General features: G+C 35.7%; 3 protein-coding genes across 3 annotated transcripts in view; 2 read left to right on the top strand and 1 right to left on the bottom strand.

The window, feature by feature from the left end:
• Positions 1–89: 89 nt before the first annotated feature.
• On the bottom strand, positions 90–9,959 carry LOC107101526 (immunoglobulin superfamily member 2-like). The gene is made up of 9 exons (XM_015400473.1): positions 9,822–9,959; positions 7,691–8,062; positions 7,186–7,605; positions 6,658–7,056; positions 5,414–5,788; positions 3,778–4,149; positions 3,282–3,674; positions 1,520–1,903; positions 90–1,421 (listed from the first exon to the last, which is right to left on the bottom strand). The coding sequence occupies exons 1-9, from the start codon at positions 9,880–9,882 to the stop codon at positions 1,234–1,236; spliced, it is 2,964 nt and encodes a 987-aa protein (XP_015255959.1). The 5' UTR covers positions 9,883–9,959; the 3' UTR covers positions 90–1,233.
• Positions 9,960–12,987: 3,028 nt separating this feature from the next.
• On the top strand, positions 12,988–23,423 carry klhl6 (kelch like family member 6). Its single transcript, XM_015400478.1, has 7 exons — positions 12,988–13,371; positions 13,449–13,614; positions 16,731–17,180; positions 17,275–17,512; positions 17,982–18,184; positions 20,021–20,234; positions 22,416–23,423. The coding sequence occupies exons 1-7, from the start codon at positions 13,115–13,117 to the stop codon at positions 22,712–22,714; spliced, it is 1,827 nt and encodes a 608-aa protein (XP_015255964.1). The 5' UTR covers positions 12,988–13,114; the 3' UTR covers positions 22,715–23,423.
• An 811-nt stretch (positions 23,424–24,234) lies between these two features.
• Positions 24,235–26,831, top strand: part of slamf1 (signaling lymphocytic activation molecule family member 1) — a 7,735-nt gene continuing 5,138 nt past the window's right edge. Inside the window, exon 1 of the mRNA XM_015400474.1 lies at positions 24,235–24,521. Coding sequence (XP_015255960.1) covers positions 24,437–24,521 — 85 coding nt within the window. The 5' untranslated portion in view covers positions 24,235–24,436. The remainder of the gene's footprint in view (positions 24,522–26,831) is intronic.

The raw sequence follows: 26,831 nt of genomic DNA, 5'->3' as shown, positions 1-26,831 counted from the left end.
GCAGTTTCTTTCAATTTTCAGTTAAATGTGGAGGATGGGAAAACGATACAAATAGTAACCAGAGAAGACAAATAAAAAAGAATTTCACAAATGCTGTTTATTTTAAAAACGTACAAAACAGGTTAAAAACATGTCACAATCTTCCCATACAGTCGCTGCACAGTAAAGTGCAGTACAAATTATGAAAAAGGAAATGTTTCTGTGGTCAAATTTAAGCAGAAGAGCTGCAAAATAGGGCTTGCAACCACAACTGCAAGGTTGGCTCTTTGTTAACAAAAGGGAACTGCAAACACTTCAACACACTGGTATCTGTGCAAAGTTCGTGGACAGATAGAAGTGTTGGAAATCCTTTTTCTTTTTTTTTGCCTTTGGACAGTGTTTGGTTTCCAGCACCTTAAAGATATATCCAGTTTGAGCAAACCTGCCCCAGCTTTTTTTTCTTTACAACAGTAAATAAATTATCTGATTATGAAAGCATCTGTCCTGGGACAGCTTTGCAGACAGTCAGACGTCATCCTGTGCAAAACCGCAGACAACATCCGTTTTTTCTCTTGTGTCATGAAAAAAATTTTCAAATCTTATCCCATTTCATCTTGTGATGTTCTAGAAAATGCTGAGCTTTAGTTGCCATCTCAAAAAAATAAACAATAGTTTTTACATTTTGTAACATAAACCAGTAATGTTTTTGAATCTATAAAACCAAAAATTTTATCAGTTGCCTTTTTCAAGTTTTTTCATTGAAAATTTCTGCACTTAGAAATGCTTGTTTACTTAACATTAACTAATATCCTAAAACTCTTAGTTTGAAGTCAAACATGAAAGTCACAATCACTCAGAAATATCCATCCATCTTTTCTCTCTTACTCTATCAGGGTCACAGTGGGGCTGGTGCCTATCTCCAGCAGTCTAGGCAACATGCAAACTCCATGCAGAAAGACCCCGGGCTAGAAATCAAACCTGTGAACTTCTTTTTGCAAGGAAACAGCACTAAAAACTGCATTACCGTGCAATAATAATAAGGCACAATACAAAAACAAAGACAAATAATTCATTAAAATCAATACAATCTCAACAGCACAGCAAGTAAAAAATGTTTAACTCATAATAGACTTTATAAAAAAAATAAAAACAAAACTAAGACACTGTAAACCTTTTCAAATCTAAAGCATTTTCTTTTGTACACATTTCCTACTTTTTTTAACTTTTCCTGCTGGTCCTTCTAGTTTCAGTCTTTCAGTATTCTGGTCCAGGTTTTAGTGCATGCCTTTCCGGCCAGAGAGATGGATCTGACTTCTTCCCTGACTTGCAGATTTTTACCAGAAGAATTGTTATGATGCAGAGCAAGATGATGACAGTTACTGCAAATATTGCAATCCAAGTATTAGCCATGCATTCTGAACCAGCCAGAGCTTTGGCATCCCCTGTAAAAAAAAAAAAAAGGTAATAAAAAACATGTTTCAACATAAGTGATTGCAACATCCCTAAAGAGGAAAGTAGCTGGAAGGTGAAGAGAGCTTACCTTCAGCACCAACAGTTATGTTCATTTTACCAGACCTTTCCACTGCAAGTTTTCTCCACCCATAAGCAAGAGAGTAAACCCACTCTTCTACTTCACAGAAATACAAGCCACTGTTTTTAGGCTTAGTATTTGAAACTTTAAGGTTGAATTGACCAGGTAGGGGGTGGCCATACATCACAGCAACATCCTTAATGCCAACTTGTAAGGTTGAATTTCTGTAAGCTGTAAACATGGGTGTAGCTTCAGTGCCTCTCTGCCAAAACCATTTGACCTGGAACTGGGAGTCATTGCTGGATTGTTGGGTGATATGGCAGGGAATGGAAAATTCCTCTGCAATGCTTATATTCTTCACTGTCTCTATGTTTTGAATGGACAATTGTGCTTCTGTAAAAAAATAAAAAACACACAAATACATACAAAATTTAAAAAAAACTGAAACATGGGATTCAACAACATCTGAATGAGGCAAAGAATCAATAAGCAAAACTTAACAAGCTAGAGAAAAAGGCAAATATGGAAATTAACAGAAATAAGTGCAACAGAAGATATGGTAAAGGAGAAAATAAACGTAAAATAATAAGGGGCAGTGAGCAGATCTTGCTTTTATTAGGATAACAATACAAAGACAGAAAGTGTTAGGTGCAAGGGTAAGAAAAAAAGCTGCCATCCTGCAGACACCAACTGCACTTATAACATGACAAATTAGGGGATGACACTTACTACTTTGGCTTTGAGAACTTTATCATAACCTAGACATATAGCCATTATGTATTTCTAGAGAACAGAGCTAATGTCTCTATTATCTAGCTAAATGTATTAACATATTCCAGGAAAAATCCACACTAGCTTAAAAACAACCCAAATCACATTAAATTGTTGCATGCATTTGTATACAGCTCTTTTTTCTTCAAAACCACTATGTATATTTTTCTAAACTGCTTCATTCGAATCAACTAACTAATTTCAAATATTTCCAGCCAGACCTGGATCAACCTAAGTTGACATGACAAGGTGAACATTAATCAGAGCAGAAGCCAAGAAGCCCAGCTCAGAAAGAGCTGCAGACATCCGTAGCTTATGTGGGAGAATCCCTTATTAGCTTAGCATCTTACAAACTGGGAATTTAGGAGGAGTCTCCACGGGAAATCAGTCAGTAGAAATCTAGAGGTAGGTGTTGAAGTCTGATTAGGGCAAAATGCAACTTTTTATGCAAAATGCTGTGACAGAAAACTACAACTGCACATCACACTGAGCACACCCTCTTCACTGTGAAACATTGTAGTGGCAGCATCAAGCTGAGGGAATCATGTTATTCAGCAGTCATGTAGAAATGCAAAAAAAGATAAATGGGAAATTGAATTCAGGTAAATTCAGATAAATTCTGGAAAGAAACCGGAAAAACACTGTAAAAGACTTGGGTGGATATTCTTCTACAGTCCCTAACAATTAGACATAGCAATTAAAGAATGTCTTAGGTAAGATATTATTAGAAAGACCAAGACTTAATCTCAATAGGGATCTTTGGCACATAGTAAGAAAGTAGATTTACAGTTACTTCTAATATGTTTGTACTTAAACTAATTTAAAGAAATGTATAAAGCTATGAATATGGATTTTTCGGGGGTAAGGAGTTTTTATCTAATATAAGGCAAATAGCTAGGAAAAGACAGAAGCAAAACTGAAAAGACATTCAAATCAAGCATTATATGATAATGTTAATCAAAATGAGAATTTTTCAATGAAAAAAAAAAAAGAAATTTACCAGGCTCAGTAACGTCTAGGGTTGTGTTTGAATTTTTTTCTGAGAGTAAATACCACTCTCCCAGTGGATTTTGTAGATACTCAGCCACGTTGCACACATAAACTCCTTTGTCTGACATTCTGGCTTGTCTGATAGTTAGCTCAAAGTTAGGGCCCGAAGTGCGGCTCATGCTGATGCGTTGCTGGTGACTCTCCTCAATCTCTGGCCCAAAAGTAACGAGAGCATTTTGATCTGAGCTCAAAATTCTTTTACTTCCAGTTTCTTGTTGGAGGTCCCAGGTGACGGCATATAGAGAAGACTTAGATGTTGCTGAGGTAACTTTACAAACAATTTGTATATCAGTGTTGATGCGTTGCATAATGGTTGGCTTAGATGATAGGGCAAGCTTGCTTTCTATAAGAGGGAGAGAAAAATATGTAATAAAAAGTCAACTGTAGAAAGAATAATAGAAAATAAGTAAAATAGCGTTATGTAGCATGTCAAATATCTGCATTACCTGGATTATTGACTTGCACCTTCAGGGGGTTGGATGGAAGAAGCTTTTTGTATACATTATCCAGGAAAACTGACACCCTACACTGGTAAGTTCCTGCCTCCTTGTGGCTTGCACCAAGGATTTTAAGATAGTACATGACAGAGTCCCTTTGTTTGTTCACCTCCACTTGGTAACGGTGCTGGTTTCCGGACCAGCTGATGGAACCATTTGACAAAACCAGGATGGTATTTAAGTTGGAGTCATCTGTCTGTTGACTCCAAGTCAGAGTAATTGGCATACTTGGAATTTCAAAAACCTTGCACATTAAATCTAAGTTCTTTCCTACAGTCACGGTGGGTTCTCGACTCTTCAGTGACGCTTTGACCAGGGTCTCTAAAATAGCAAGAAAAAGCATATTTACATTAAGTTCATTGTTTTTTTAGACCAATACTTCAGGATTTTTCATTTCACTTTAATGTAAAAAAGCTTCTGATTCAGCTGATTTTGTGTGTGACCAGCTGCCTTGAGTTGTTATGAAATGTTTCTGCGTATTATTCAGAAAGCTAATGTCCTCTTTCTTTTCCTCAGCCTTTAGGCATGGCTCATGATTTGTAAAAAGCTAAGTTATACTCTTTAACTTCCAGGAAACCTAATTAGATGCCTTTGATTGGTACACTGCAAAAAATTTTAAGCTCAGTAAGTATTTTTTTTCTTAAAATAAGTGCATTTTTTCTTGTATTAAGGAGACAAGTAAGACACTTTACCAATGGAACAAGACAATTTACTAATGAAATGAGAAAAAAAAATGCATCATCTTATTTCAAGTGCATGATATCTAATTATCTTATAATAAGAGTAAAAATACTCATTCCATTGGCAAATCATCTTATTTACCTGCTTAAATTAAGAGTAAATACACTTAATTTAAGACATTTTTACTCATTTTTAGATCATTTTTGCAGTGCATTATCGGCGGTCAAGACAAAAATACAATGTTTTAAAAAATATGTCTCAATCTTTGCACATGGCTTTCTTTTTTAACCAACTGTGGTCAATCTTTTTATAATCGCTATGGGTTCTTTAGCTCCCTTCTCGTAATGCAGTTTGGGGTAAAATTCATGTTGTCCATCTCTCTGCTTCCTTGGCCAATCCTTTTAATTTCTCCCCATCCAGAGACAAACTGCTAATCACATCCCTAGCCAATCAGTGAATAGCTGTTTATTCATGTGACATTGGTGCTCTGTTTGCCTCTGTTGAGCCCTGCTTCAGAGCAGATACCAAAACATAGGACACAACCAAAGTGCATTTGAAACTTCTGTTAAAATTGTGAGAACTAGGTCAGAGAAATTTTCCTCTGTGTAACACTGTATTTTTTTTTTCTAAACAGGAAGCTAGAGATTATTAGACAAAGGGTACTAAACACTGATAAACTGCCAATGCAAATTAAAAATCCCCAAATATTTTAGTTCCTTCTTTTTGGTATTATTGGGTTAATAATCATTTTTGTGACATGCATTTAAGATTTGCTTCCAAAAATAAATCAACCGATATTTGTTGAAAGTAGTATTTGTTGAAAGGGTATTATGCCTTTAATATACTCAACTACAATTGGAAAAAAATCAGTAGGTTAAACACTAAACAAACATGCATATCTTACCAATAGGAGTCACAGTCACATTGGCACGTTGAGAGTGGCTTTGAGTTTTGCCGTTGGTTTGCGTTTCAGTGACAACACACTCGTAGATACCTGAATCAAACGGTCTCGCTTCATCCATCTCAAAGACAAAGCTTTGTGTTGCTGGACGTGTCACTCTCACCTTACGAGTCGCAAAAGCTTCTGTTTTTTCTATGACACCATTCTGACTCAGACTGATGATGCTGGTGAATAAAGGGGACTGCGTCTGCATGAGCTTGCGTTGCCAGGAGACAGAGAGCTGGCCTTTGATCCCCTCCACGTTACAGATGAGGCTCAGTTTCTGTCCTTCGGAAACTTTTTGCTTCAAGTTTAGCATTTTGACTGAAAGCCCACTTTCTGTAAGCAGATAAGTCAGAAGACATTAATGGGTTTGACAAGATGATCATAGAAGGCAAAATGTTATCAAAATTATTATCAGTTACCTCTAATCATCACAGATCTTTCTTACAAAAGTATTCATCACCCCTGAACAATTTTGAATTTTAAAGCGAATCATTTACTTAATCAAATTAGGTTTCATATAATTGAACTGCACATAGTAAAAGGCGTTTATTAATTGAAAGGAAAACAATATGGTTTTAAAATCTTGAAAATAATTTTTTTTACTGTAAGTCTGGAAGGTTATAGTCATACCAACTTTGCACATCTACTGACTGCAATTTTTGTCTTTTTTGCAAAATAACTGCAATAAATAACAGAGAATCTGAGAGTAAGGCCATTCTTAACTCTTGCCACAATTTTCTTACATCAGATTTCGATCTGGACTCTGAATAAGCCACCGTGTTTGGCTTTGTGTCTAGAGCGGTTAACCTACTGGATCCAGAACCCTTGCTCCAGTTTTAAGTAACTTTAAAACAACAACTTTAAAATGTCAGTGGTAGTCTAATCTGACCAGAGCACTCTTTGTTACATGTTTACTATGCTTTTTGTATGTAGGGGAATAGAGTTAACTGGACAAGCAAACCACTTAAGATTTCTTTTTGTAAAAACAGAATATTTGAAACCATGCATCCACTTTAAAATCGACTATTGCATTGTATTCCAATGTAAATAAACACAATAATTTATTAAAGTAAGTTGTTTTATGCAAGAAAAGTACAGTGTGAAAGGGTGTGAATACATTTGTAAGTCACTATAGGAATTTGTAATCATATACTGTACTGTAAAGTTGTATTTAAGACGGTGTGTGTGCATTTTCCATGAACCTGGAGTTGAGATTGTGATATCCAGTGGTTGGGAGTTCTGAGCTGCTCCTTGTTGAAAGTTTCCGTCCTCACTCCTCTCTTCCGACCATGCCCTGCAGATATAACTCCCTCCATCTGTAGTTTTCACAGGCTGTACTTTGAGTTGGTAGTGTCCGTTCCCAATCCGGGTCACTCTTAATTCCCCATCTCTCTCTCTGTCACTGTATTCCTCACTCACAGTCAGAATGCCTGTAGGGCCAATCCGTGCCAGCTCATATTCTTTCCACACCCATGCTACAGAAAAGAACCGTGTGGCGAGGTTCTGTGCGTTGATCCTGCAGGTCAGTGTAAGTACCTGCCCCTCCTGCAGTGCGTTCTGTGCAGAAAGACTCACATCCAAAGATGACGTGTCTGTAACCACTATGTAGAGTAAAAGAAAAAATATACCAAGTACTTCTTGTCAATAATCCACAAAAGTGTGCTAATTTCACAACATGCCATCTAATTCAGTGCCTCATATAAGTAATTTAAATTATTGTTTCCTCTTACCTTTAGCTTTGACTGTAAGAGATATTTCCTCTGCATCCTTTTGAGCGATCCTGTACCAGGAACGATCAGGATCTTGAATCCACTCCTGGGCTTGGCAGTAAATTTTACCCTGGTCTGAGAGCTCCAGCTCAGCTATCTTAAGCGTGTATGTGGCCTCCCCTATTTTATCTAACCTGATGGCTTTGTTTCTGTAGCGTTGCTCAAAGCCCTGACCAGGAGTAAGCTGGAAATCTTTATCCAAAGAAATGATAGGTTCAGCATCTTCGGCCCCATCTTTACGGAGATACCAGCCGAGAGACAGATGGACGTGCTGGATGGTGTTGGTGGAGGCATGGCAGGTTAAAGTGAGAGCTTCTCCTTCGGTAAAACTCAATGAGGAAGGAGAGTCGCTAGATGCAACACTTAAGGAGTTGTCAATCACTGTGGAAATGAAAGAAGGTAAAGATTGCAGCTTTTAAATTTTATAAGCATACCTCAATAAGCATATAAAATGATAATCAGTTACCTTTAACAACTGATTTTGCAGTGTAGGATCCAATAAGTGGACTTCCTGGATCTAGTACGGTGCATTCATATTCCCCATCATCCTCCTTGAGTAAGTTTTTTATTTCAAATACGATTGAGCATGGACCAGAGCGTATGAGGTTAATATCATTTCTCTCGATGCGACGCATAAAACGATTATAACTAAAATGTTCATCTGAGGAGCTAATAACATTCATCTCTCTTCCAGGGATGCCAGTTAGCTTCGTGCGGATTTCAAAACCTTTTTCAGAATTGGGGTTGGAGAAGCCACTGGCATTGCAGAACATGGAGAGCCGAGAGCCAACAACACGATACAGAGGTCCAGTCTGGATCTCAGTCGTCACTTTGGCCTCTGTGTGGCAAAGGAGACAAAACACAGATGGTAATGGATAACAGCTGATAAAAGGTTTACCATAGCTTAGATGTTATGCAACGATGATACCTTTTAGTAATATATACATTTAACATGCAGAGAAGACAAGGTAAAAACATCCTTTGGATTTTTTAATAATGGTGAAGTAAAAATAGTATGATTCAGGTTTTTGGAAAATATATCTTGAAAATTGTTTGTTTTATTTGCCCCTTGACTCTAACACCATGAAATCTAGCAACTGTCCTTTTTAGGAAAGAATAATCTTTGCAGTATTTGACTTTAGTTGAAATATATCTGTTCTGTAGAAGCATCATTGGTTTGGAAGAGAACATGATAGAACAAACCGGGGCATTTAAAAAAGGAGAAAAGCAGACAGCTCAGACGTAAATTTGTAATGTTTGTAATAAAAAACAATAAAAAACAACCAAAACTGGGAAGATTTACAGTATGGCCGACCAAGAGACGGTCGGCCATATATGGTAAACTGATTAAATTAAAGTAAGACTTGAAAACCTAACAGTCTCAGCTGTAGCTTCCTGACAGAGGCTGCATCACCAATGAACGCTCTGCTCCAAACCAACCACTAATTTATTCATTTCCACTTTGCTGCTGCAAGCTGTTACTATATTATTTTAATTCTCTTTGCACAATATTTTACATCACTTTCATTGTGTCAATTTGGCTTCTTTGTTCACTATAGTATTAAATGTAGATTATTGTTATTATTTATTTCTAACAATTTTAACTGGGCTGTAAGCCTTTTCTTTAAGGTGTGGTCATATAGAATATAATATCAAGTCTAATACTTCTGCTACTACAAACAATAATAACTTTCACAGTAATTGTTATTGTCATTTTATAACCATGAAAGTAGAAATATTTTAATATTATCTTTATGATCAATAATATAAAAATAATAAAAGCTACATTCATTGCAATTCAAATTTAAAAGTACTGAAAGTCTGAAGTTAAAGTATGAAGAGTATGTCATTTTTTTCATTAAAATAAAAATAAAATATTAATTAGATAACAGGAAAAGATTAATGCCGAGGGGGTAATTTGTTTATTAGATCACTTTCCCTGAATGGTCTAATTAAACAAACTCTTAGCAAAAAGTAGTATACTTGAAGTAAATTCTATTAAGAATACTTAAGTATAAGTTTAGAAAGTATAACAAACAATGTACTGTTTGTGTACTTGAAGTATTACTAAAGTAATACTTCTTCAAACTAAATTGGGACATTTTTAAGTTTACTAAAGTATACTTTTGTAAACAATAAAGTAAACAATAGTATAGTCAAGTACACTTGACTATACTCTTGTTAAGTATATGAAATATAGTTTAAAATAAGTCAACTCTATAAGTGCGCTGCCTGATTTTAAGTAGGAAATTAGTGCACTTTTAGCATACTTGAATAAACTACTTCTTGCTGAGGAAAGCTTTAAAAGTGCGACAGAATGTTGCAATATTGGCTATGAAAATTATATAATTGTTATTGAAAGTAATATAAACACATGTTTATAAGTATTTGGACTCATGATTGTCCCTTTTACCTTTTTTTTTTTTTTATAAGTAAATTATCCAAAATAAATCTAGTTAGAGAAATTAAGTTCTGTTAACATGTCCCTAAAAAAAAATCCACAAGTATATTTTTGAACGGCTCATGAATTGTGGACGGTTTAACTATACGCTCAGGTTGGTGGCACATAAGAATATAAAAACAAATGTTGTTCTTACCGCATCCTACAGATAAAGCCAGGAAAAGCAGCAAAGTTGGCCTCCAGAGAGAGAACTTCATATTGAACACCTCTGACTCTCGGCAGACACAATCTTGACAGACTGTGCTTCATTCTTCCTGTATGTGTTGTAAGAGGAAATGAAAGGCTGCATCATAGTACATTCACGCCCTTTAGGTAGTTTGCGTAGCTTGAACTGGCTCTTCCTGCAGAACAGCCACTTCCTTTGGTTGAAGAAAAGAAAGACACACGCAAATGTCTTAAGTTAAAGCACCCGCACTTTGTTCTGCAATTATCATTTTTTCACAGTACTGTGTTTAAGAGCTATGTGACTCAATATAACTACCACAACGAAATATTAAAACTTTTTTGCCCCCAATAATCATCAAGCGCCGACTTGCTCTGCGTTGCTAGGTAACAACCTAAAAACACGTCTGACCTATTTCTCTGCTATAAGTCAGGAGATCAAATCCACCTTTGTGGGAAACATCAATGCAACAACAGTGTAGCCTGGTGGTGAATTAGGACACATACAGGTTTGTCTTATGATCTGTATTCTTTAAGTATCAGTGGATTAGAACTAGACTTTAAAACTATTTGCTAATAAACATAATTCTGAATTATATCGGTATGTAGAAGAGGTAACATATTATGAGTGTATTCAGTCTTACTGCTCCTGCATTTGTTAGTTAGGATCAATTGCTTTCATTAATACATTTTTTCTATTTTTTTTTTTAATTTATTTTATAAATTCATTCATTAAAAGAAAACAGCATAATAAAACCTGTGCAGGTGCAGAAAGAAATAAAAAAATTATAATATCGTAACGTATATCTGAATGTACATGTCTGAATGTACAGATATAAATGTATATATATTTAAGGTACTAGCTATATATAGAAAGGAGTTTTTTATTAGATTGGAAATCAAATATAGTAGTGGAGTTCTGCTGTGTAAACATCTGCAATGATAAACCAGAATTGTAGAATATAGTCAATAAAGTTGGTTTAAGAGTTTCCATATATTTATTTAGCTAGGTTTTCACAAATTTTTTCGTACATGCATTATTTATAGCTGCATTGGCAACAATTAAACTCAAATGATAGAAGCAAAAATTTGGTTTGTTAGGTATTCAAAAAATAGTATTGGATAACCACAGCCTGAGAGGTTGTAATATAAAAACGCCTTCGCTAGTGTGGAGGAGACAAGAGGGGGGATAAGATCTAGGCTGCTTGAGGTCCAATGGAATGGCTGCATTATAATAATCAAAATGAAAAAAAAAATGTATGCAAAAAATATAACCCAATTTATGTAAATGTATTTCTTATGAATAATTACTTAAATGTATAACTTAATAATTCATAATAAACTAAGATACAGAGTTATCTATTGAAATATAAAAAAAGATCAAATTTCTGGAACAAATTTGCAGTAATAGGTTGACTGATCTGTTCTACTTTGACTTAAGCATTAGGCAAAACAGACAATATTGCCTTATATTACTTTATTGATAGACCCCCTCTTTTGATTGTTTGTTTGTTTATCAGGTAATATTCCTCTAGAACAACACAATCTAACACAATCAGGGCCTCTGCACTATTGCAATCTGCCTTCTAATTTTATGTATTTACTTAAACAAAGAAAGAATTCATACTTCAATACTACTATGATTCTTTTTTTTTTTTCTTTACATACTGTCCTTTTACTCCCTTTAAATATGCTTTTTAAAGAGTTCAGTTGTTGCTTTGGACCGCGGACTTCGATATGAGTCATTTGGAAACCAAAGTCAAATTCCTCATTTGTCAGCACAAACAATGACCATAAGAGCTAAACCACCAAAAATTTACTTGAAATCTGTAAAGTGGGAATGTGAGATATTATTACCTGGCTGCTGTTCCCTTTTGTTATTTTTGCTGCATTGGTAAGTTGAAGGAGCAATGGCAGCCTCGTGATTAGTGCATAGAGCTTGGAATCTTGAGGTTCTGAGTTCAAGCCCCACTCCCACAGACTGCCACTCTGCTTCTCTGAGCAAGATCCTTAAGCCCACACTGCTCCCCATGCACCCAACAATGGCAGCCCACTAAACCCCAAGAGGATGGGTTAAAAGCAGAGATAAATTTCTCTAATGTGAGATCCAGATAAGGTTGAATAATTAACAATGACATTGTATCCTCTCGTATATCGAGAGGCACAGCAGTGCTCTGCCTTGTAGGAGGGATTTCTCTTATATTATATATTCTTAATTGCTTTTATGACACCAGAAGCCCTAAATGCTTCAATTGCTTTTTCTTTTTTATCATTGGTTACCCTAATCTTGATCTTTTTTTAAATTAAGAGTTGTTGTATAAATAACGGCCACAGTGAAAGTTTACTTCTACTTTTATCAAAAGCTGAACTTGTACATAAGTCATGTCAAGTTTTACTTTCGTTGCTATTTAGATCCAGCAATATTAAATTTGTAAGTTAACACATATTGCATATTGACTATTTGTGATTGGAAATGGTAAATTCTAATCAAACTATTTTTCTTCTTATGTTCCTGTACATATTATAGCTTCATATGATTAGTAATATATCAATTGCTAGTGCTACATTTTCAAGTTTGCACTCTAAACCATTGTTTTTTTTTTAGGTATGCATTGTCTAAGTCTAATAAAAACTTTGCAAAAATATTATTTAGGTCTTATATCCTCCACCAGAAAGGAGAACATTAGGGGATTTTTTGGTTATGCCAGGTTGCCATAAAGTTAAGCACAGATATATAAAAATCTTTACTGAATTTATAAGCAGCATCTATTCGTTTTAGCTGTCAGTTTTTAGCTATCAAGAAGACTGAGAAGGTGAACCAAACAAGAGAAAAACAAATTATTAGACTTCCCTGAACATTCATGTCATCAATTGTTAGCTGTTTATTGGTTTCCTTTAAAGTTATTTTACTTTGCTGAGCTTTGGATTGTTTTAAATTTGTTTCATTTTTGCTTTGTTTCTTTTTTTCTTGCAAAAAGTGGAATATTGGGTAAATTAGGGGAAATCTACTCAGCTCAATAGAAGAGGAAGTGTTGAGAAACAGCATATGAATCTTCCTCACAGAACAGGAATAGGAAGTATGATGAGGACAGACGAAAAAAAAAAAAACGAATTCTCATCTCAACCCGTCACAACTGCTCTGAGCGTGAACCACAAAGGTTTGTTTTTCTCCTCTCTCTGTCTGAGCCTTCAGATGTTCCTAAAGGTGCGGACTGCTTTTTTTCTGTGAAAACCGTATTTCTGTGGAAATTGCTGGTGGGAAATAAGATGAGTGGCTCCCTGGAGAGGACGACAGACTGTCCGGTGTTGCCACTTGCAGATGGGCCAACTCTGACTGACGACAAAGAGAAGCCTGGAGGTGGAACTGAGCTATGTTGGCAAGATGGAGGCCTGGCTGTGGAGCTGCAGAGAGGGATGGAAACATTGCGGGTGAACAGAGAACTGACCGATGTGACCCTCTGTGTTGAAGGGAAAGACTTCCCCTGCCACAGGGCTATTCTGGCTGCTGCCAGTCAGTACTTCAGGTAAATAAAAGTCAGTTTATGAGTGAAGGTATTGCCAGGGACTTCTGGCTTCACCAACCCAATGTTTGTCCGAACAGGGCCATGTTTTGCAGTGGACTCAAGGAGACTCACGAGAAGCGTGTGGAAATAAAAGGCTTAGACAGCGGGACCATGCGCTCTCTCTTGGAGTATACCTACACCAGCAAAGCCCTACTCACACACTCAAATGTTCAGGGAATACTGGAGGCAGCCAGCCAGTTTCAGGTACATCAGCTTGAAATTTTATAAAAGTACATAAATGTTAACGTTGAATGATTTTCACATGCAGGGTGGTTTTCCCATGTTTGACCTTTTAAAAAATACATAATGCCATCTACTGCAGGGTTCCTCATTTCAGCCAAGTATTAGGTTATCCCAGTTGTTGCTGCTTTAACATTCAAGTTATTTTCTATGCTCTATGTTTTGGCTGTTGTAAGTAAATTTAGCCATGCAATCCCTATGAACCTTATATAATAAATTCAGTTTTATCAGTGGTCATAATCTTTCAAATAAAATAAAAGTAAACTAGATCAAATGGAATCAGGATTTTAAAATGGAAACAAGGTCAAACACAAGGCAAAGTTTTCATGATGATACACAATTGATTTAAAGAATGTATAAGGTTTGAGCATTTTGTGATCATTCATCTTTCCTAACGCAAAGGAATTATTAGAAAACACTGGAAAAAATATAAATTTTGTACATGTCTGTTTGTGCTCTTTAAGTGTTAATTCCACATGAGGAGCTTACCTGTTTTAAGCTTTTAAAATGCTTACTTATTTTTGTTCACTGTTATTTTTTATAAGTGCAGTTTAAGCCAAATATAAGTCGGAACCTAGCGATGTAATACACACTGCAGATAAACAACCAAACAATTTTTTTTTTTTTTTTTAGCATTTTATTATAGTTTATCTTGAACTTAAAACATAAATTGCAATAAAAAAAAAAAAACAGGGTTTAAGGAAGTATGTGTGAAACGGTTTGATTTTTTGTTAACTCTTAGTAGGAAAGGTCAAAATGTCAATGCTTGATTATAAAATAAAGGTTTAAAATAGTGAATGGACGGGACTTGAAATGATAAACTAAACAAGACAACCCAAACTTTTTGAGAACTTACAGCTCTGTAATAAAAGCTTTAGGTTAGGAGATTTAAATATGCCTATCTGAGCTGATCAAAGTGGATTTTAAGTAGTTTCAATATTGATAGATTTTTTTGACAAGTATCTTTTGTGTGGGTAGAGAAACAAAATCATTATTATCTCTTTAAAGCTTTTGATAACCCCAGATGTTATTTTTGACCACATGATTGACCCAATAGTATGTTATTTAGAAAAGCTGCTGCCCTATAGCACAAATTTAACAGAAAAAAATACATTCAGAAAAGCTGTAGCCCTGAACATTAATGCTGCATTAAACTAAGCTATCTTCTCATTCCACCTGTGGAAGACGCACAGTAAATGGGGTAAGACTTCAGTCACTCTGAGAGGGAAGTGAAAGTTGGCTGTTGTTTACAACTTGGATCAGTTTTCCATATAGGTTTAAATTTATTGCACAGCTGTGCCGTTCAAGGGAGGAGGCAGGTGTTTGTGTTTTTGTGTTTCTATTTTTGCAGCAAGCAATTTGTACGTTACAGTTTGAAAAAAAGAAAATAAAAAAACAAGCATTTGGCAGGTTTTTCTAGCTCTTTAAGGGGCACAAACTTAGTGTAACCATTAAGTGTGGTTAGAGTTAAAATCACACAAGATTTAGAAAGCAATATAATCTATATCTGGAGTGAATTATTAAAGATGGATAAAATCATGAACCACATTAGGGCAAATTAGAAATAATTTTTATTGTATTGATCAGCCTAACAAATCAGTTTCATATTTGATAAAATGTATTATTATGGGCAAAGTTCATTTTTCTTTTGTTTCAGTGATGACAAAGGTTTGTAGTAGGACATTAGATAAAGTTAACTTGAAAAAAATGACATTTGCAACCCGGTTTCCATTTCGTTGGTAAATACGTACCTCCAGCTATTTATATACTAAGATAAATGACTAAAGTTATTACGGTTCTGGAAATTCATAGAAAAGCTTATAAAGCTCTGAGACCCTAATGACAGAACCATATATAGACTCAAGTGCTGAAAAACACAGGCGGAAATAAGACAGGCACATTGGTGGGCAACTGTATGGAAATAAAATCACTGTTTCCATGTAAAGCGAAATTCAGCAAACATAACAGTTAAGTGGTGGAAATCAGGGCTCCAGTATTTCACCAAACAATTATAGAAAGGTAAATATTTGTTCTTTATCATCATTACCTGAAAAATGTCTGAAATACTAAAAACACAGAAATGTGGTGGGTGAATAAACTAGGAATTTGTGGTATATAGAAATAATATTTATTTATTTCTATTCATTTTTTTTTTTTACGTTATTGTACTGTACCTGTGGGAATGAGAGATTATTTTACAACTAAACTTTATGCATAGGTAAAAAAAAAAAAACAATATGTATTACAAATTGATGTGTTATCAATCAACATATTCTCATTATTTCATACAAACTCATAATGAGAATACACTGTATCAATATGTATTTTATCTAAAAATAATTAGTTTAGTTTTAACTGGTCTGAGGTGGCGCGGCAGTGGTACAGTGGTTAAGCGTTGGTCCTCAATGCTGCTTTCACATGTTCACGTCCTAGTGAACTTTGCCGCATGTCTTCCCCCTTTCTTTAATCCCATTTGCTATCTATCTAATGTACTTTCTAAAATAAAGGTCACTAGAGGCCAAAAGACAGTTTTAGAACGGCTTTATTATGACCATAAATTTGAAGAATTCCAGTGTGCAAACTTGTCACGGTTGACTTTATTTCAAGAAGTGCATTTTTATGGAGGCCAGCTTTAAATCTGTACAAACCAAACTTAAAGGTGAGCCCCATCAGACAACATTGGCATGGATTTTTCCTGCTTGAGCTCATCCATTTGATAATAGTTTGATTATTTCTAGCTGTCCACAAGCAGTACGCACACCTCTTCACCATTCACATAGCAATAACTTTAATCCAAGTAGAACAAACAGACTGACATCTAACATCCTTTTGCCCAAGAGTAGAGCTGTACCCACCCATGAAAAAGCTGTCAGTATGCTACCAAAGCCCTAATGGAATTTCAACTGCCACTGTGGAGTCATGCTGATTTCTTAGGTAGAGTGTTCTTAACGATTTGACTCCAAGAGATGAAAGAGTTGTTGTGGTTTTATCCTAATTATTACTGTATTAATGAATGTTGTATACAGTATGTGTCAGCTGGGACTGACCGTAAAATAAAGGAATGTATTCTTGTTTTTCAGTTTCTCCGTGTGGTAGACGCTTGTGCAAGCTTTTTGAGCAACTCTATTCACCTCGAAACCTGCGTAGGGATCCTAAATCTGGCCGACCGCCACGCTCTGCCCATGCTGAAGTCCAGGGCCCAGGACTTTATCACCTCCCAATTCTCTCAGGTGGTCCAGCAGCAGGACTTCCTAGAGCTGCCGAGCGAGTCTCTGGAGGCCATCTTGCAGAGGGATGACCTTGATGCAAAGTGTGAGGAGTGTGTCTTTGTAGCTCTGATGCACTGGGTAAGAGCCAAGCAAGATGAACGCTATCCATTTCTGGCAAGCTTGCTTTCGCATGTGCGGTTGCCACTGTTGGAACCGTCATACTTTGTGGAAAAAGTTGAGTCCGATGAGTTGATACGCCGCTGCACCGAGGCTTTCTATTTGCTACAAGAGGCCCGCATGTATCACCTTTCCGGTAGAGAGGTTGGTATCCACTAAATGTTCACAAGCAATCTTTCCATGACCAAAACCATTCCAAGCTTTGGAAACTCTATCTTTGTCATTGACCTGTTTATAGGTGGTCTCAGAGCGAACCAAACCACGAGTGCAGCACTTTTTGTCAGAAGTTTTTTTGATCATCGGAGGATGCACTAAAGATGAGCGCTTTATTTCCACTGTAACCTGCTTGGACCCTCTGAGACGCAGCCGTCTGGAGGTGGCCCGGCTGCCAATGACAGAGATGGAAGATGAGTCCCAGAACAGGAAATGGGTTGAGTTCTCTTGCATAACTTTCCACAATGAAGTTTACATATCAGGTAAGAGATCAATTTACAAACTTCTTATATACCGTATATAAAAAAAGAATCAAACATGATTCCACCATCAAGTTTTTTTTAGATTGGAGTTCTTGCTCCATGTTACATTATTAAACTGTAACTGAGATGTGATGTGATGGCTGTACTGATAAATTCAGAGTTTACCAGAGAACGAAACAAACAGGAAGATGAGCTATCATCTGCAGTAACAGTTATTGTGGTTTAAGGCGTTTCCCAGCCTGTAGAACTGACATTTCAGCTATTGTTATTTTAACTGCTAAGAATCACACTATGCAACTGTTAAGACAAGGTCACTGAGCTGTTGATACTAAACACTCATAATAACACAACACAATACTGGAATACAGGCCAGAAGAACTGGCCTTAACCATATCCCATGATTAATCAGTGCTCAGAGGGACAAGAAGTCTAAGTGGAAGTTGACATTTTTCTCATATGATTTCGTAAGGTGGTAAAGAAACCCAACATGATGTTTGGAAATATAACGGGGCCCTGGACAAGTGGATCCAAATTGAGTCGCTGTCTAGTGGACGCTGGAGACACAAAATGGCTGTTCATGGTGGGAAAGTCTACGCACTGGGTGGATTTGATGGGGTTCAAAGACTTGCCAGTGTGGAATCCTATGATCCTTTTCACAACCGCTGGACACAGGTAATACAATTGTAGTTCAAAACTGTCCTTGTTATCCCTAAGTTCCCTTTTACACTGGGATCATACCATACAATGTTAAAAATTCCCTTGAACATGAATAGTCTTTGTTGAGGCTAAATAAGCTCTTCTGGGGTACATAAAACTTTTATGAGGGTTTATTTTTGTAATAGAAGCAAACAGTGTCAAAATAATTCCCATTTATAAATGTGTTCTGTTTTTGCATTTCTGTCATACCTAAACATTTCAGATAAATAAAATTTTATATCAGACCAACTCAGTTCAAAAAGCAGAAAATACATTACTTAACAAGCCTCCTTAAATCATGAGCTCTTTCAGAATGAAGAAATTGCTTAATCAGAACCTTTCTGACAACATGAAATCACCTAAAGGTCTCTAAAAGAAAGATATGGCTGGATATTTAGAGATAAAAAAGATTAAGAAATAAGTCTAGCAACTTTGATCAAGATACAAAACAATTTAGAACTACAGTGAGAGTTATTATTCTGAAAACATGGTGATTAACATTGTCAGGTACAAACCACAGCAACAGCTTAAATGACTTGGAGCCAACTTTTTAAGCAAAGCAAGACATTTTAGCTTGTGGCCTTCCCCATTAATTTGCAGCAGTAAACCTTTCCAAAGTGGATCAGCTATGAATATTACTTAAAGAACACATAGATCACTCATGCAGAAGGTTACAGGAGGACAAAAACAACATCTATGGCCTTGTAGGCTTTACTTGACCCCATTAAGAGGAACTAAATCATGCAGCAGGGAATTCCAGTGAAAACCATTGCTAAACAAAGAAAACAAAGGTCTGTCTTCTATTTACCTAAATAAGCCCTTGTAGATCTAAAAAAAAACGCTAAAAAAAAACGCTATTGGTGAGATGTTATGAAGTTTTTGACTGGTCTGCATCATCTTATATTGGGTGTGAAATGAACACAACATTTTAAAGAAATTACATCCCACTGAAGGTCAAACATCATGGTGGTAGTGTGGCGATCTGGGGCTTCTTTGGTTCTCCCAGAAATGTCAACTTTCAGTAATTAATGAAACCATGAATAACTGGAAATGCTTTAAGGAAAAGCTCCAGCCATCGGTTTCTGACCTCAAACTCAGATGAATTATGATTCGAAGTACATCTGCTGAATGACTCGGTTAGATTTAAAACCAATTAAGATGCAGCAGCTTAAACTTAAACAATTATCACAATCATGCATACATTAGGTTTAAGGACCATCCATAATATTTCTCTTATATTTATATTGCTGCCATATGGTTTGGATAGTTGTTGTTTTTCTAATTAAGAAATAAAACAGGACTTTTTTCATTTCTCAGATCATCTTTGTTTAATATTTGTTCAATAGATCCACTTGTTTGTTTGCATTAAGGTAACCTGATTATTATCAAATTAAAACCAAGGACCTTTATGCATTTGAAATAAAAAGTATTTTAGGTAAATATACTTTTTAAATTTCAAATTCATTAACCTGACAGTTATGTATTTGAAATAAATAAACTATATTATATTAATGAATATGCATCATGGTAAGTTTTTTTAAGTAGGTGTGTTTTAATTTTCTAACAAAAAGATAAATGGAAATTTGAATTAAAATTACATAAATATTAAAATTTGGGTGAAATATTGTTTTTTTTAAACTATCTCATTTACCTACTCAAATCAAGGGTAATACACTTAATTTAAGAAATTTTTACTTATTTCTAGGTCGTTTTTCTAGTGAATGAAATAGACTTCTGTCTCAATCTATTTCACATTTTTTCATTTTACTGAATTGTTCTTGCTCAGTAGCCTTTTTAATTTTTTCTCTACAGGTGACACCTCTCGCAGTGGGTGTCAGCTCTTTCGCCGCAGCAAGTTTTGACAGATGGATCTATGTGATTGGTGGCGGGCCTAATGGAAAACTAGCCACGGATAAAGTTCAGTGCTGGGAACCAGGAGCAGACAGCTGGGAACTGCGAGCGCCCATCCCCATCGAAACCAAATGCACCAATGCTGTGACATTTAAGAACTGCATTTACGTTGTGGGTAAGTATGAAGTGTAAAAATAGTTTAATTCTACCTAAAATACAAATGATATAATGCAAGATTTGCCAAATCTGGTGTCTGATCAAAATAGACACCCAGACAACATTTTATCTTTTATGTAAAATATGTGGCTATTTGATTTTGGACATTCTTCACTATCTGTCCCTATTAAGAAAGGACTCCCAATATCAAAGTCGGCAGGGAAAATTTCACTGCAAATATCATGATTTTTATTTGCAGCTCAGTCACAGGCATATATTAACCAGGGCTGCATTCCACTAAAAGGAAGTTCTGTTTTTGCATAAGCACTACAGGATAACCAGCGTGCAAATTTGCAAAAGTGGAACACAGCCATTGTATCAGGAAAGGCAAACCCTTATCTTGGCGGCTCTTTGCCAAACCACATTCTCTGCAAATCTTACAGCAGCAAGAGTCCATGCATTGAGACATCTTACTTTCAAATCCAGAAACATAACCAGACTAAACATTTCATATCAAAAGCATCATTTAAAAGTATGTAAACAAACAAGGTTTATACCTGCTGCAAGGGACTTTTCCTACAGAAACTCCTAGGATAGATCATTATTTAAACACTTCCTATTTCAAATAACTAGGTATCCATTTTTAAACACATTTGGGGTGCTTAATCAAAATAAAGTCCTAATGTAAATGTATTTTTTGCGTCAACATTTGCTGTTTCTATTATTGCATTAATATTTCTATTGGCATTCTGTTTGAATTTTGAAATATGTTTTATTCTCTTTCCCAGTAGAGAATAAATTCACAGATTAATTGAAGTGTAGCTTTTTGTAGACAGGATATTTTTGTACCTCTATCTTTTACATTTTGTGAGTATATTACAGTACAATGATTATTGCCCTTTAAGGTTTTTCCACATTTTGCAGCACTACAGGAACAAGCTATGTTGTAATAAGAAAAAAATCTGATTGGCCAATGGAAAATATTGCGTTATAGTGAAGTGGAGATACAAAATTACAAATCTTGAGACTCCTTGTAATATTTATCAGAAAGTAAACAGTGCATTATGTTCCTTTCACCCTTTTACCACTAAATAGAAGCTTAAACCAGCCAAAGTCAGGTCCGGGAGAAAATTGGGGAGAAATTGTAAGCCGTATTAACTTTTAAAATGATATCCGAGCTTTGAGCATTTCACTGAGCACTCAACAGATTATTTAAAAATGAAAAGGAATGGCTAAATGCAAACCTACAATGAGATTTTTTTCAACCTAAAATCTACTACCTAACTTTTATGGAGGATTGACAGAGATCCACAGCTCAGGTGGGATTATCTCTTGATTTCCTTCAGCTGCAATTCAGCTAGCCGCTGGCGATTTAGGACTTCAAGCAAACATGTGAAAGAAGGTCCTCTGGTCATATGAGAACAAAATTTTAGCATTTGGCCGACATACAAAAGCTATTATGTAGCAGAAAATGAATATCCTAAACACATTATGACCCCTGGGAGAACAGCTGGGAGAGACAGCTACAGTAAATCACTGTTAGCTCAAGAGGCTGCATACTAACCATTTTAGAGTTTTATATGCACAAAAAAGAGATGGTCTAACATTTTTCTTTCAGTTCAGAATTATGTATAGGTTTATCATATTCAGCTAAATGAGTTTTTATTATTACATAAGAAAGTGTGACAAAATTCAAGGGGTATAAATAGTTCTTTAAGGCATTTCTTTATTTAATCAGAAATCCATTTGTGACATTAATTAACAAATGGCTGTTCAATTCATATTATTTATATCCTATTTAGTTGGAGGCACAGAGGACAGGAAACAAATGCAGAGAAGGACAGAAACAAACATTTAGGGCCTCTTTTATTTTTATTTATTTGAAGTTTGGTGGCACTTGTGGCCTTTCTTTGAAAGTAGACAGACAGGAAAGGGGGTGGAGATTTTTGAGAACTTGGGACGGCGGTGTCAAACACTAAGGCCTACGTATAAAGGTTGCATACTCTACCGCTGCACCTTTGCTGTAACCTTCAGGAGCACATTTTAACTAAAAATGAGACATAGTGAAACACATATAGTCCAATTATTACACAAACTGATGAGCTAAGATTGAAAACTAGTAAATGCTTTTGATTCATTAAGACTGAAGTCACTGATTTCAGTAGCATGTATACATTTTTACAAATCTTTGTGTTTCCAGGTGGAGCCATGCATGCCATGTACTGCTACTCTCCTCTGTCTGACTCCTGGTCTCTTGTGACCCGTCTGGGGGAGAGGGCAAGCTGTGCCATCGCGGCATGCAACAACAAACTTTTTATCACTGGGGGAAGGGACAACAAGAACCAAGTAATCTCCACAGTGATGTGCTGGGACGTTGATCGAGGGGTGTTGACAGAGGAGTGTGTCTTACCGCTGGGGGTGTCCCACCATGGCAGTGTGACACTCATGAAATCTTACACACACATTCACAGAGTCCCGCCTCCGTCAGAGTGCCAGTGAAAAAGACTTTGGTGAATTGGACTTTATTTTTGATACAGCAAAGAAAAGAATGAAATGAAGCAGGAAAAGTACATTGTTTTTATTCACTTGCCACTTTGAAACATTGCTGTGTTTATACTAATGTAAGCAGTCAAACTTTAAAAAAAAAAAAAATGTTCTTTGATTTTTTTGTTATCTTTATCTTTTATGTTTTCTGATGGATAACCAATGTCTAAATGTTACTTTAGCATTAAAAATGCATCTTAACACATTAGGTAATTGAAAAGAAATTTATCTTAGCATTTTAATTAAAGAGCAATTTTCCCTTTCTTTTAAAAAAGAGGTCCTGAGTAATGAATCACACTTGAACTTTTGAAGAAAACTTGAGTTTTGAATCAATAGGCTACTATAAAAACATTTACCGTATGTGGTTTATTGTAAAACTGGGGACTAACTGTTTTATTTGTTTTGTTTTTAGATTGGAGGACAAAGAAAAACATCAAAATTTTATAAGAAATTAAGATATACGCTTTCTTATGGTAATATTAATTTGAAAATATGAAGTCATTTTGTTTTGTAAAATACTATTATTGATGTAGAAGAGAATACCCAACTAAAACAAAAAAGTTAAATACTAAAGCATTGATTTCCAGCCTTACAATGATGATAAAATGTGTTCATTGTACCACAAATGCCTATCTGATGCTGGAATTTCATGCAGATATTGTAAACAACGCATTGGTAAAATGTGTTTAAAATAAATAATAAAACAATTGCCTTTTTCTTCATAACTGGGCACGCCCTTAGGACATAACATGATCATAGTGCAACTTTATTAAAAACACTGTTTTAATAATATAACATCCCCAAAACTATTGTTTTTTTTTTTTTGTTTTGTTTTACATAGCAAGATTTCTATTAATAATATTTCCCTCTCTAAGCATCCTATTTATTAAAATATTCATTATTAAGATCATTACTGCAAGATTTACGTTTTTCCATCATTTTCTAAAATTTGATATTCTGGTATGTTTTAAAAACCCCGTTGCTTAAAAATGTGATGACTAAAATCAGACGTTTTTTTTACTTAAACCCATAGATTTAAGTGGAGAAAACTACTGATAGCAGCTGAAGTGTTGTGCTCTGTAGAATAAAAAAACAACAACTGTGTTTTTGTCTGTAAACTAATCAAAGTGGTTCTGCAGATGGAACTTTTTGTGAGCCTTATCTTCCAATATAAACGGTGGTAATCTTTTCCGACAAGGACGAATAGTAAAGCTGGAAAACAGCCGGATGTTCAAATTATCCGCTCGTGAAGACTTTCAAACTAAAAGTAGCCTATTTTATTTATCTTGTTGAGAAAATGCATATTTAAATTTCGCTAACTATATTAAAATAAAGTAGAAATAAAAGAACATATTCGGCACGCAATTTTTTGGCTTTAAACCACTACTTTTCCCGATGCAAGTGTTTCAAAGTTAGCACTATTAAAGTGAAATAATTGCTCTATTTCCGGTGTAAAGTCTGCCCGGAAGCTCAGGTGGATAGGTAGAAAATCTTTCGCAGGTGTTTCCTTTGAAAGCTCCTGGGATTTATACTTAAATTGGTTTCTACGATTTATTTTCAGACCAGCCCATAGTGGCTTAACTTAAAATGTTTGAGATTTTACGAATCCGTGCGTAATTTACTTGGAAAACCTCTCCTGTCGCCTACCTGAGATTGAAGCAAAGTGAAAGTCAAACTATGCCTTCAGTTGAAACTCCACCAGGTGTTTTCCGAATTTCTATTCGGGGTTTTCTCGTCTTTTTCACTCTTAGCGTCTGTTTGGGTAAGTTTTGCTTTAATGGAAAATTCCTTTTAAAACTATCTTGGTATTTCTGTAAACAGAGTATACCAAGGACAGTGGTTTGTAAACCAGACCAATAGAATAACACACTCCTTTGGTTTCGAGCTTGGTTTAGCCTAATTGTATTACCTGTGTTGATTTCACTTTTAGTAGTTCTATGTCGTTTCGAGTACATAATCATATACATTGTATTATGATTCATTAAATATGGCTTAGGTATCAGGTTTCCTTTTACTTATGTAAATATAACAAACCACATTAATCTACCATCGACTATAATGTGTTGGTTGTATTTATGTGCCATCCTTAGAGTAATCTTAACTCAAATAAACTCACCATGGGCCAGGAATGGAGTTGTATTGAGATTAGCAGTACTTGGCAACAGGCCATGTAGAGGATGCAGCAAATGTGTAGAAAATGTGCTTGGAGGGGAGACTAAAACTGAACATGTTGGTTCTGTAAAATGCTGTCTGGTCGAAAATTATACCACAGCACTTACTTTGGAAATTCAAACATTTTGGTAAGACAGGGTGATGGCAGTATCATGCTGTGGTAATACTTTCTTCAGCATGGAGAAGAAAGCTTCTCCGGGGCTATGTAAAGATGTTTGATGTGAAATTCGGGTATTTCTGGAAGAAAAATGGTTTGAGTTGGCAAATACTTTACAATGATTTGGATGCTCACCTTGTTACAGAAAATGAATCATAGATCCAGAGCTAAGATAATGCATGCTTTTCTGACACATTGTTTGATCTAAACTACTGCCGAACTTGACTGAAATCTAAAATCCGTTTAAATCAAAGCTTAACTTAGTGTAAAAACAAGGGTCAAGCATTTTCAGGCTTTAAGGCTGAAGAACACTGATGCATTTGTACTCATCTCTTACAAATACTCACATGATTGCAGTAGTGTTTAATTTTTTATGTTTTTTTTTTCTTTTCTTGAAATCTTCATTCATCTCCTTTGTTGTCCACATTCACAATGGAAAGAATGTTTCCTCACTGAGCAACAAACCAGTCCACCAACTTTGAATGAATCTGACAACTAGAGTGATCTGAGTAATTCTACAAATGAAAGTATAGTCTGCCTTTCATTGGAAGTTAGAAAACAATAAGCTTAACTGAAGAAAATAGTAAATTCTGAAAGACAGAGCAGACTGTATGTGCTATAATTCTTGAGGAGGTTGTGTTTCTTTAAGTGTTACAGTGATTAGGGCAATTTCTATTTCCCTGCAGCTACATGCCATCTGTCACCAATTTCAATTTGCCAGACAAGAAGGCGATCAGCACCAAAAACATGTTGGGTCAATTAAGTAAAACCAGACCACCCATTCAAAGAAATACTGTTTAATGGAGGGTGTGATATCTCTCTTTTGGTAATAGCAGCAATGCAAGAAACATAAAGTGTTGATGATGGGATATTGATTTAATGTAATTTTGCAACTAAATCATGCAGCAGGACATACCAGGTGGTCAGTAGTCTAGTTGTTAAAAAAGGGGGATTGATACAGTCTGCTAACCTAAAGCAGTATGCATAGTATGGTTTTTACATGTCAGGTACGTTGGTCATTGACCTTGACCGTGGCACCTTACAGTAGAACAGCAGTCTTTCCCTGGACTGGCATGGCTATCAATGCTTTTACAAATTTAGGGACTAATGCAAAGGACAAATTTCCCACTGGGATTAGCTTTATAGTCATAGTAGGCCACTTATTTTATTTTATTTATTTTGCTCAGGCTAAGCCCACAGCCCCCCAAATGTCTAAATGGCAATATTATTGCCACTACTGTTAATGTATAGTAGAAATTTTACACATTCAATGATAAAATGTTCATTTAAGAAGGAGGCCATTTTTTTTTGTTTGTTTTTTTTTTAAGAACGGGGATGCCACCCCCCCTTATCCCCCCTCAACTCGAGTACTGTAGGCGGTACTGAGTTATTACGAATCAAACAGGCTTATTTTTAATACAAATATCCTGCATTATTAGCTCCACAGCAGCCCTCTGATTATTAACTGGTTAGAAACCCATGTCTGTATGGTGACATCAGAGGGAGAACACTTTTGGTGCTTGCTCTACATTCTGTAATGGAGATGGATGGAAACGCTGATGGTTGTCCCACAACCCGTTCAGGTCAGAACCTTCCAAAACAGACAGACCTCTAGCTCAGTGGTTCCCACAAGGGGTTATGTGTACCCCTAGTGGTCCATAAGTGCATTGCAAGGGGTACATTAAAGGAGAAGTTCGGTTTTTTACACTTTAAGCCCATTTTCTGTAGTGTCCAGGATGAAAT

This window comes from Cyprinodon variegatus, unplaced genomic scaffold (genome assembly GCF_000732505.1).
Source record: "Cyprinodon variegatus isolate N-32 unplaced genomic scaffold, C_variegatus-1.0 Scaffold1109, whole genome shotgun sequence".
NCBI classification, from domain to species: domain Eukaryota; kingdom Metazoa; phylum Chordata; class Actinopteri; order Cyprinodontiformes; family Cyprinodontidae; genus Cyprinodon; species Cyprinodon variegatus.
This window is presented reverse-complemented; position numbering and strand designations above follow the sequence as displayed.